This window comes from Siniperca chuatsi, linkage group LG12 (assembly GCF_020085105.1).
Source record: "Siniperca chuatsi isolate FFG_IHB_CAS linkage group LG12, ASM2008510v1, whole genome shotgun sequence".
Taxonomy (NCBI): domain Eukaryota; kingdom Metazoa; phylum Chordata; class Actinopteri; order Centrarchiformes; family Sinipercidae; genus Siniperca; species Siniperca chuatsi.
Genome location: NC_058053.1, coordinates 21,331,827 through 21,344,157, shown reverse-complemented (window position 1 = coordinate 21,344,157; position 12,331 = coordinate 21,331,827). Strand labels below are relative to the sequence as shown.

Sequence of the window (12,331 nt, the reverse complement as noted above, 5' to 3'; positions counted from 1 at the left end):
CGACTGTAAATCCAAATGATCAAAAAGTTAATTATAAGACATTGTTTTTGCTGTCTGACATATACCAGTGTGTGTGTGTGTGTGTGTGTGTGTGTGTGTGTGTGTGTGTGTGTGGAGAAGGTCAGATTACCCTATTCATACAAAGAACAAAGCAACCAATGAAAACTCAACGCACACACACAGCCTGCAGTATAGAATAATAGTTGTTATTCAACAGCGAGTTGCTGTTTGTTCACTTTGCTTTAAATAACAAAAGAAGAAGATTTCGCTTCCCTGAATTAATGTCACTTTGCTGCTGTTTATTCTAATTTTCAAACTCTTCCTCATTCTTGCTTCAGTCTCCCGATAAACGTCTGTAAAATCAATTAATCTCTAGATGTTTTATTCGAAGCCATTGACAGCTTTGAGGCTTGAACCATCAAATCAAACCGTGAATTCTGTGTGACTTGTTTCGTGTATCTGTGCTTTTATTCTTGAAATTGTAAAAGTACTTAAGCCAGAGAAAAGTGCTATAGAAAAAAAAAGCTTATGATCATTACATGTTACAGTCAGAATTCATGAACAGCACAGAGATAAACCTGATCATTCATGAATCCTGAACAGCAGAGAGACAGGGAGATTGATTCTGCGTTAACCATTAGCTGTCAGAGAATTCACGCTGATGGATAGACACACGGGTCCTCTAAAGTTGCCTGGTAACCTCCTAGCAACCGGTTTGTGGTCACCATAGCAACCACCTCACTGGAGAACAGCCTGGTCCAAAGTCCACTGCTTCTTTCCTATTGGTCAGTGCTGATGCAGCCAGTCTGACTCAGTGGATGTGGACGGCTGAGATGAACCACGTCCACTGGTTTACTCCAGCTCCTCCTCCACTCTCTACTGGCCTGTAAAAACATGCAGTCGACATGGCTATCAGGCTACATGCTAATGATTTAACATGACTAAGGCTATGCTAGAAAAGAGGTAGTTCGTACGACATGTTGTCCAACCATGTCGTAAGGAAGTAAGGAAGAGTTTTTTTCGGCAGAGTGAAAAGCTCACCATCACAGCGATGGAGGAGACGCGATATCCTTTAAAGGGACATTTCACTCCAAAATCAAAAATACATATTCTTCCTCTTAGCTGCAGTGCTATTTATCCATCTAGATTGTTTTGGTGTGAGTTGCAGAGTTTTGGAGATTTCGGCCATAGAGATGTCTGCCTTTTTGGAATATAATGGGACTATATGGCGCGCGGCTTGTGGCGCTCAAAGCGCTAAAAAATACATTTGAAAAACTCAACAGCAATGTCTCTTGTCAGAAATCACGACTCAAGATAATACCCAGATTTGTTGTTTCATATTGGTAGAAAAATATGTATTTTTCAAATGTATTTTTTTAGCGCTTTGAGCGCCACAAGCCACGCGCCATAAAGGCAGACATCTCTACGGCCGATATCTCCAAAACTCTGCAACTCACACCAAAACAATCTAGATGGATAAATAGCACTGCAGCTAAGAGGAAGAATATGTATTTTTGACTTTGGGGTGAAATGTCCCTTTAAATATGGGGATAAGGGCGCACATTTTCAGACAGACTGGAAAGCTTTCATAGTGTCGCACTCGGTTGTTCACAGAAAAAGTTGTGTAACAAATGAAAAAACAGGGTAATCTGCGGAGACCCACGCCACGGTGTCTACCGCCATGCTAGCGGCTCTGTGAGGCTGTACACAGCAGTGCTTTCAGATATATGCTAACATGCTCACAGTGGCAAAGCTAATATGCTGATGTTTAGCAGGTGTAATATTTACCATGTTAGTTTAGTGCTAACATTTGCTAATTAGCACTGATCACAAAGTACAGCTGAGGCTGATGGGAAAGTCATCAGCTTTGCAGGTATTTGGTCATAAACCAAAGTATTAGTACACGTTAAAATTTTGACCTGATGATGGCGCTAGATGAAACGTCAGAGGATCACCAAAGTAATTAATATTCCTCCTTCGGGAAACACAGATGTCTGCACAAAATCTCATGACAATCCATCCAATAATTGTTAACATATTTAAGTCTGAAACACCAAAGTGGTGGATGGACCAACAGCCCGACATACCCGCCCCTAGAGTCACGCTAAAACTTTGTAAAACCTTAAATCTAACCAACAAGCTTCACAGGTGTGTCCAGACCAGTTTATTTGGGGGGACCAGGTGTGGTCATCAGACAGTGGGGTAGCCAGTCTTGTGTTGAAGTCTGTTCCCCCTTTGAACAGTGTTTCCTGCAGTGCTGCTCTCTGTGGTTGGTTGATGTTTGGGATACAGTCTGGTGCAGGTTAAGGTGAGAGGAAACACACATCGACAGGGTAACTGACTTTGACACAACACCGGCTCTGAGATGAATCACAGGCCTGAACCTGCACCACCAATCAGTTAGTACAGACGGTCGTTTGGACCCCATCTCCACCTGGTCTGATCCGATCTGGATCAGGAAGAACTCATATTAATGCAGGTGTAAATGCACACAGAATGCTACACAGATCTGACACACACCATCATCATCATCATCATCATCTTCTTCTTCTACAACAATAATGATAAACCTTTACGCACAGGCGCAGTATTCTCAAATGCATAATTATCACATAGGCTACAACAAACACCTTCCATGAGTATATGTGTGCGCGCATGCGTGCGTGTATGTGGCACAGATGGTCAACTTTCCTCACAAAGAGAGAGAGAGAGAGACTCTGATACAAATGGAAGATTTGTCACGTGATCCCCGGGGCCGTTAATGACGTGGCGCGTGCCGGGAGGGCGGGGCCTCGATATGCAAATTACTCCAACCCCTAGTGTGTGTGTGTGTGTGTGTGTGTTGAGTATAAAAGCAGCATCAACCCACACACACACCTCAGAAAGCGCATAGCAGATCCCGCACAGTCACACACAGACACGCACATAGATCGCGCGGGATGAGTGCGATCTGACGACAGCGACTTGTTACAACAGGTAGGTTGTTTTTTTATTTACAGATTAATACATCTGATTACTTCTTAGGCTACTCAGTTATACCAAATTAATAATATATTAATGCTAATTTAACGGAGAATCATTAACAGTGATTCAATAACTCGTAATAAAATAACTCATCTGTATCTAAATTAATCAACGTGCGTCAAATATAAACCAAAGATTCTTTATTTTTTAAATTCTGATTATTTTTTAAATGTTTTAGATTTTATTTTATTTGCCGGTTTTTATTAGTCTATGTTTTATTTTTATTATTCTATTTGCAGATGCCCGTCTGCCCTCAGCCGTTTCACAGCAACATCCAAAACGTCTTTCTTCTTCCCTGGAATTTAAAAATTTACATTTTTGTTGTTTGTTTTATTTTGTTTATTTGTGCTCGTCCCGTTTGTCCGCTCACCTGCGCCTGTCCGCCGGTGTGTTACATTAACGGGACCAGTCAGCGGAAAACGGGAATGAAAGAAAAACGGATTTTATTCGTCAGCATTTGGTCGATTATCAGATCATTATTACTATTATTATTATTATTATTATTATGATACTTCCAGCTGACTACTTAACGGTGAATTTATCGTTGCGTTTTAAGACGTCATTAAATCTTCCGCCTCAGTTTTTAATATTTTCTCTGCTGCGGTAGAAATCATTTCTATTTTGTATTTGGCTCGAAATGTTTCTCGACAGTTTAATGTTTTTCTAACAGTTAAATATTATATAATATAAAATTAAAGTCCGTACGTCGTACAGATTGTAAAGACATCCGCGTCAAATCTGTATAAATATAAATTAAACTGGGGGGTTTTATAGTTGCAGCTTTATATCGACAGAGTTACTTTTTCTACAGATCCGTCCGAACAGATCGATGTTGCCTTCGTAGCTACGATGATTGTAAACTACATTTCATATATTTTTGGATTCCGATTTGAATCAGAAAGAGAGTTGGCTGTTGTTTAATTTAAATTTCACTTGAACTCTTAGCTTGACTGTCTCTCTTTCTTTCTGTCTTTCTTTCTCTTTATTTTTGTTCAGACAAGTAAAGAATCACATCAGCTCCATTAGATGTTTTTTATTGTTTTTAAAAAAAGAAAATACACGTTAGAGCCTCCGATCATCATCTATCCGTATACCTGCTGATTCTGTTCAACACAGAAAATAACCAAATGTTCTGATCCCATGGGAATACATTTTCTAAACATTATATAAACATATAAACGTGTGGCCTCGCTGATAAAGCATGATATTGTAAAATCAAAAACAACTTTAATCCCCCCAAAAAAAGCTAAATGTTTGGAGACATTTTTATTGTTGTTTGTCAAAAAATTTAAATTAATATTACACAAACCCGTGTTGTAGGTAGGATATGATATGAAATGGTCATGTGAAAATAAATCTGTTTCTTAAGATATGAAAAATTAGCACATAAGGTGGTTATTTACAACTTAATAAACATGTATTAAAACAGATGTGGGAATATGTTGTATATAATAACCAGTTTAATTATTTCCCATTAATAAACTTTCCTCTGCACGTCTTTACAGAGAATAAGTGAGATAATGAGCTCTCTGCAGGAGTGTTTTATTGTTTTCTAATGAACATATTTCATTACAAACAGAGAACCAGCATCATGACCAGGTCTGTGCGGGAGGAGCAGGCGTCGGTGGAGTCGGACGAGCAGCAGGAGCTTCACAGCCCCGCAGGAGGAGAAACAGAGAGGGGAGGAGGAGGAGGAGGAGGAGGAGGAGGAGAGGAGCAGGAGGAGGACAGCCTCCACCGTCTGGAGGAGGATGAGGAGGACGACGACGACGAGGAAGAGGAGGAGGAGGACGACGACGACGGCGAGAGCAAACCCAAGAGGCGAGGGCCGAAGAAGAAGAAGATGACGAAGGCTCGTATACAGAGGTGAAGAAGACTCTTTCTTAAAAGCAAATATTTTCAGCATGTGAGGTCAGCTAAAATAAAATAAAAATTAAAGTTTGTCCTGAGGGAGGCGCTAGAGGAAAAGTCATGCGGCCGTTAAAATCTCCAGGGTCCATCCTCTGAGGAGCAGGATTATGATCGGTATTTGTTCCGACATCTTCGTCCCTCTGAAGGGACGTAAAAGTTATTCTTATTTGATGAAAATGCAAAAACAGAGCCATCAAACATTTGAAGGATATAACTAGGATAACTTTTTTTGTGATCTAAGAATATGTTAAAGTGGGACTTTACAGATCATTACCCAGAAGCCTCAGCAGTTCTTGTCCAATCAGAAAAGGACAGAAGCAGTTGTTCTCAAGGTTGGAGTCTAAAAATGTCAAAGTACATTGTGTCTGGGCCGTGTTTCCCCAAAGCCTCTTAAGGCTGAGATGATCGTAAAATCCATTTTATGAACCTTTTTTATCTTAAAAGGTGTTTCCCAAAAACATCGGAACTGAAGGAACTTTTAGAAATGATCGTAGACGAACTCGCACCTCCGACCCACTCGCAGGAGGCTTAAGATTCTGCAGATGGAACCAAAAACTACAAGTTTTTGTCCATTTTTAAGTCTCTACTTTTACATGAACACTGGTGTGGATGTAAAACTTGTTATATGTTTAAATTATAAATTGAGATAATACAATAAAACTAACATAAACACACAAAGTAATTCAACAATTGTCAATCATAGTAGTCCTCGCTGTCTTCTCACCGAATCTCGTCTGGCTGAAATGTCACTTTCAGGATTATATTTTCAGGTTCCATATCCTCTCTTTTCTTTTTATTGATTTATGTTGTCTGCCTCATGTTATATACAGGCGGTCTAATACAGAAATTATCCACAATACCTGTGACCTGCACATTCATGAAACTTTTAGGAACTGTCACTCATTAAGCTTCGTATTCATGCTGAAAAATTCCAAATATAAAACATTTTTGTTGTTTTGTTGTGGTTACTTTAAACTGTATTCAGCATCATCTTCAGCACAGGAAACAGCCCACGTTAAGAAGCTCGTAATGTTGTGCACGTGCTCTTGCTCTTAAGTGCTGCTTTGGGAAACGTGTGCAGAAATTTAAGAGAGTTCATAAAAATGCTCTCAGAAAACGCTCTTGCAGATCAATCGTTATCAGGACAAGGGGTCCTGGTCACTGTTTTGTCAAACAGCAGCTCACAGTTTGATTAACTCATTAAAATCTCTCTAAACAATAATCCTCTGACTGTCCAGCTCCCATAATCCAGATGGGAGAAGAGAAATTGATGAAAATGCATCGATGCTCATTTGCGTTGCCTTCAACTATTACCATGCAGTCACAGCATTAGGCTTTACCAGCAGCAGCGAGTGCTTTGTGGCAGTAAACAACTCTGATCTGGTCTGTACATTTTACAATTTAAGGTACATTTCCTGCAGCGAGAATCATTGGATCGACTCATGAGTCTCCTGTGTTTTCACTGCAAGAAATGTCTTAAATTTCCTAGCTCTGTCTCAAAATGTACTTTTGGGTCAGTTTCTTCATCTAACGTTAGCTAAGGTTTATCTTGTAGCCCGTGCCAGGTTTCAGCCGCACTTTCCGGTTGTTTGTCTCACACGTGTTTGACAGAATATTATCTTTTTATGCTTAGAGTCTATTTTCTTCTTTTCTATGTGTGTGGCTACATTAACTGTATTGTATAATGAGCTGTGATCGCTGCCAAAATGCTTCTGTGTGTACGTCGCTGTGCGGCCAGTGTAGAATGTATGTAAGCTAACATGCTAACTACTTACAGTTGCAGACGTTTATTTAGCTGCAACTGACTGCATGTACGCTCACTCACAAGTGATGCTGATGCTGATTATGTTGCAGATATGATAATTGATATCAGGGCTAACAATGAATCTGCTTTGTGTCTCTGCAGGTTTAAAGTCCGTCGGATGAAAGCTAACGCCCGGGAGAGGAACCGTATGCACGGGCTGAACGACGCTCTGGAGAGTCTGCGGAAAGTCGTCCCTTGTTACTCCAAAACCCAGAAACTGTCCAAGATCGAGACGCTCCGCCTCGCCAAGAACTACATATGGGCCTTGAGCGAGGTCCTGCGGTCCGGGAAGGCACCCGACCTCATGAGCTTCGTCCAGGCGCTCTGCAAAGGTCAGCGTCACCTTACAGCAACAGACTGGACTGGGTTGACTAAGACCCTGAGACCCCCTAGTGCCAAAGTTGGGAATGCCATTGGGCGTTATAACAAAATTAGTATATTTGTATATACTGTATATTTTTAACCTAAATCTGAACCAACATTTTTTTTATTCAAAGAAAATTAACAAAATAGTTGTGGAGGGAAAATTGTCATTATGTGACAACAAGACTAAGACTGGTGTACAGCCACGCTAGCAGCTCTGTGAGACTTATGTGCTGTGTATCAATTTGGATACTTATTTTAGTAGCCTACACTTCCATGTAGTACACTGTCTACTATGTACTTACTTGCGTAGTGCATGAATTTCGACAGGGTAGCGTTGTCTTAAACCGAACACGGCTGTTGTGCACTTATGATCGTAACAATTGACCGCTTCTTCTTCTTCTTTTAAATGCCGAATTGCAACCGTTCATGGTACCAAATCATTACAGGCTGCAGACCCAATAAACATACTGATGGCTTCTATCCAACAACAGTATAGTGGTACTTAGTGGAAAAAAACACATTAATAACTTTTCATTTGTTGTCCGCTATGTAGCCAAGAATTTGACATAGTGGCCAAACCGTGGAATTACAACTTCTGGGCCCGTCACGTGATGCATAAGGGCCCAAAAAGACTTTTTTCCATAGACACTGTGAAAGAAGCGGCTGTAGAACGGTGGATACATTTTTTTGAGTGTCCAACCCCCGCAAAATGACTCGTTCCACCACCAGTTTGATCCATTTGGTCTGATAACATTTGGAAAGTCTAGAAGAGACGCGCGATTAAATCATTTTATCCCCATTCAAGTTAGCGGAGGGCTAAACTGGAAGTTAGCCGTCTCGGCCGGCGGAGTCTCTAGTGCACTTGCTCTATGGGCCGGGAAGTCAAACTTTTTTGGCTTCATGCGCTTTGAGGGTTTTATCTTGTGTATTTGTCTGATAGGAGCTTTGAACCTGAATGGATTTAAAGTGCTCTCATGCTTTTTTATATTCATGGGATATTGATGAGGCCTTGGAACCATGTTTCAGCAAAACAGCCAAAACATAGTGACTTTTATAATGCATTGGATTATAAGTGTTAAGTCAGGATTACATTTTTCCAATTTGGTAGCTCCAATTCACAGAGGGCAGACTTAGAAACTGTTAACTGATAAACCCTGATGTGAGAAAATAATGCAAGTGAGTCCATTATATGTGGACTGTGTGTTTCTCTGAACTATGTTTGAGCCAATCAGGAATGAGTATTTTCCCTGGCTGTATTATATATATGATGAAGGACTTTACCAATAATTTATTAACACAGAATTAACATTAATTAACAAGTATTATCATTTATTAACAGGCAGTAATAGGAATAATCAACACTTACTATTGTTTAGTAACAGGTATTGACATTTAATTAAAGGTATTGCCATGTAATAGGAGGTGTTTACATATATTAATTGGTATTAACATTTATTAACAGGTATTACCAGATATTCATATTTATTGACATTTATTAATAGGTATTGACATCACATTAAGTAACAGGTATTAATAGGTATTAATGTGTTAACATGTACTGGCATTTATTAAATATTGATTGATATTTAGTGACAGGTATCATATGTATTGATCAGTATTAAATGATTGTTGTCTCTCTGTTCTCAGGTCTGTCTCAGCCAACCACCAACCTGGTGGCAGGCTGCCTGCAGCTGAACCCTCGGACTTTCCTGCCGGAGCAGACACCCGACCTGCCGGCTCACCTTCCCCCTGCCGGCGCTGTCGCCTATCCTGGACACTTCTCCTACCAGAGCCCCGGGCTGACGGCCGGCCTGCCCAGCCCGCCCTACGGCACCATGGAGCCCTCCCACATCTTCCACCAGGTCAAAGGTCAGCCCTACGGCCCGCTGGAGCCCTTCTTTGATGGCGTCCTGGTGTCAGACGGCCCAGCGTTTGACCCGCCCCTCAGCCCACCACTCAGCATCAACGGGAACTTCTCGTCCTTCAAGCATGAGGCCGTCGCAGCCACCGACTACGACAAGAGTTTCTCCTTCAGCGTGCACTACGGGGGAGGAGGAGGAGCTGGGGGCCACACTGCCATGTATGGCGGCGGGGGGTCCAACCCTCGGTGTGGTGAGCTGCAGGTGGACGGGCTGATGGGCTTTGATGGACACTCGCACCACGAACGGCTGATGAATGCCCAGCTGAACGCCATCTTCCACGACTCCTGAGGAAGAGGAGGACGAAGGACTGTGAGACTGATGAAGACAGAGAGACCGTTATATGGAGAGACAGACAGTTCTGTGTATTTCTATCATTTCATAGCTGTCTTTCTTTCTTTTCTTCTTTCTGTCTGCGTCAAGCTCTACGACTCATGAGGACGGTGATGTCCATGACGATGTCACGTTGATGATGTAACCTTCTTTGTAGCACTTCATCCTGCAGGAGATGCTCTCTGAATGTGTCGTTATTATCCATCTTATCACTTAAAAAATAATCAATAAGCAATAATCTGGAGGAAACTATGCAATTTTGTTAAAACCTGAGCGAAGCTCATCTGATAATTCCAAATGTTGAAAAAAATAAAGATTTCTCTATTTTTGGGTCAGTGTGTAAGGAGGTGTTGAGCCGGCGTTGGGCCGTTCATGTTGTTCATGTGGTTTTTACTTTTTATAACGTTCCTGTAGCGTTCTGTTAACATTTCATGTGACTCTTGTTCATATTTTATAAGATAGATGTTTATAAAGGCCTTTCATTAAAAGGAATTCAATGTGATTCATGTGAGAGACTCTGTTCATCAGCAACAACACAACAAAACACTGTTCAGTCCAGTTTACTGTGGTTGTATCCAGTTTCTTCCAGGTTAGTTTAGTCCCCTTCAGTCCAGTTTGGTCATGTTCACTTCAGTCAAATTCAACTTAAAAATCACATTTATACATAAAACACACTCAGAAAAATTTAAGCACTCAGAAGATAAAAACTAAACAATGTCAGTTAATAAACACAATATGTCGTCGGTGTCACATAAAAACCTTTTATTTCCAGTTTTGGTCATGGCATGCTGCAGACACAGTACGGATTAAGCCCAAATTTAACCCCGAATTGGTCGGCAGTGACTAATCAGAACTGGCCGGATTTCTGCTAGATCATCTGTCATTTGATGTTCAGTTTGAGGGGGTTCACGACGTCTGATTAATTGCCCAAATGATCAACAAGCTGGGTGTTTGATCAGATAGATTTCTGGTATAGAGATCAAACGATTAATTGAAAATTCATCAGGGTAACACTTTACCTATTTAGCATTTATAAGCAGCATATAAACACTGGTTTATAACACACTGTAAAGTTATAGCTATAAATATTTGTTAATGTATTACCTATAACTCCTCCTGGAGGCACTCATAAGTGGAGGCTGGTGTATAAACAGATAATGAATGACAACAGAGTAAAACAGTTGTAATAATATAAAATTTATAATTAGAAGTTATAATTGTTGACGAATATGGTACATTAATAAACACTTAAAATGTCCTCATGTGCTTAGAACTACATGATAGTGTGTTGTAGTCATTTAAAGCAATAATGCCCAAATTTCACTGGTTCTAGCTTTTCAAATATGAATATTGTCTTCTATGATAGTAAACTGAATATCTTTGGATTTGAGCCTGTTGGTCGGACAAAACAAGGAATTTGAAGACATTATCTTGGGTTCGGGGAAATTGTGATGGGCATTTTTTTACTACTTTGTAGACTGAACAATTAATCCAGAAAATAATCGGCAGATTAAATGATAATGAAAAAAGCCGTTAGTTGCAGCCCTATTCTGACATTTTGGTCAGCTGTCATGGAGTTTGAGTAGTTCCACGATCCAACTTCTCACGTGGCTGCTGTGAGCTTATATTAATATTACTGGAGAAGTATTCATCTTAAGATGTGCACCAACCACCTCACAAACCTGCAGACATCCTTAAAGAAAGTCACACCTTCAGCTAAGACAAGACTGAAGGTTGACTTCTTGTAGATACAAGGTTTCCATGGGACAACAGTGTCATTTAAAGTGGATTTTAGGCTATAAGTATGATAAACCCATGAGGAGAAAACACATACTGTATCTCCTTACAGAGAAAACCCAGTTAACATGTTAACAACATTATCGCACCGACTGAAGGACAAAACCAGGATTTACTCTGTGTGTGTGTGTGCGTGCGTGTGTGTGCGTGTGTGTGTGAAGGGCACAGATGTTCGTTCTGCAGGCAAGATTTTAATTTATGAAAATGATCTCATTTATGCATCAGAGCCCCCCTCCATGCACACTGTTGTCCTGCTGTGTGTGTGTGTGTGTGTGTGTGTGTAAGTCAACAGGGACAATATGGTAGCCATATCCCACCATTTAGCTTCCCTTTTAAAGTGGAATGATAATGAGAGAAAATCAAACCGCAGCATAGATTCATCCTGTTCAAACGGAGCAGAAACTATTTCCAGAATATATTTGAGCTCTAACACCTACTAGATATCTGGAACACAAACATCAGGTTATTTAGTCACTATATATGCTAAGAAAAGCTGCTTTGGAATGAATGACAAAACACTGTGCAGATAAATATAGATATCTAGAGAAAATTCAAATGAAAATTGTTTGAAAATGCTGAGTTGTTCACAGTGAAATTTACTTTTTCATTCTTTATAGGACAAAATTATGAATATAAACAGCATGTGGACATTTCTCATTACACTCAGATTACAGCTCCTGTGGTAGCAGCAGCAGTATTAGCAGTATTAATAGTAATATTAGCAGTAGTCTTTGTGATAGAGGTTTTGTTTTTCAGTCTGTTGGCTGATCATAACACTGATTAATGCAGCTTAAACTCAGCCATCTGTCATCAACACACACGCTGTGTGTGTGTGTGTTTCAGTTGTAGCTCATAATATGGTGTTTATACCACAGCCAGGGAACACCCTGCTCTCTGATTGGTTGGAAGGTGTTTGTTAAAATCATATAGGAGGACACCTTCAACAATCAGTGCTCAAGGTATATTAAACTACAGGTAACCATAGCAAAGGTACTGATGCTTCAGGCTCTGTTAGCTGCTAACAGCTTAGCTGGTGAAACTAAACTACCACAGGATTAAACTGCCTACAAACACAATTTAAAACATGGAGGAGGATTTAAACACAGGCTCTGTTTGTTCCTTTGGTCAGTGGACAAGACAGAAGAGACAGTAATGGACTCACCTCCACTGATTATTT

The 12,331-nt window shown here is 40.4% G+C and overlaps 1 protein-coding gene across 1 annotated transcript; it reads left to right on the top strand.

Moving 5' to 3' along the window:
- The first annotated feature begins 2,858 nt into the window (after positions 1–2,858).
- neurod1 (neuronal differentiation 1) lies at positions 2,859–9,859 on the top strand. Its single transcript, XM_044217744.1, has 4 exons — positions 2,859–2,976; positions 4,604–4,890; positions 6,842–7,071; positions 8,753–9,859. The coding sequence occupies exons 2-4, from the start codon at positions 4,616–4,618 to the stop codon at positions 9,313–9,315; spliced, it is 1,068 nt and encodes a 355-aa protein (XP_044073679.1). The 5' UTR covers positions 2,859–2,976; positions 4,604–4,615; the 3' UTR covers positions 9,316–9,859.
- The last annotated feature ends 2,472 nt before the right edge of the window (positions 9,860–12,331 follow it).

Bases quoted from the DNA above. Each gene is read 5' to 3' on its own strand.
- neurod1 (XM_044217744.1), top strand. From the start codon at position 4,616: ATGACCAGGTCTGTGCGGGAGGAGCAGGCGTCGGTGGAGTCGGACGAG. The intron at 4,891-6,841 runs GTGAAGAAGACT...GTGTCTCTGCAG, and splicing joins ACGAAGGCTCGTATACAGAG to GTTTAAAGTCCGTCGGATGA. The intron at 7,072-8,752 runs GTCAGCGTCACC...CTCTGTTCTCAG, and splicing joins CGTCCAGGCGCTCTGCAAAG to GTCTGTCTCAGCCAACCACC.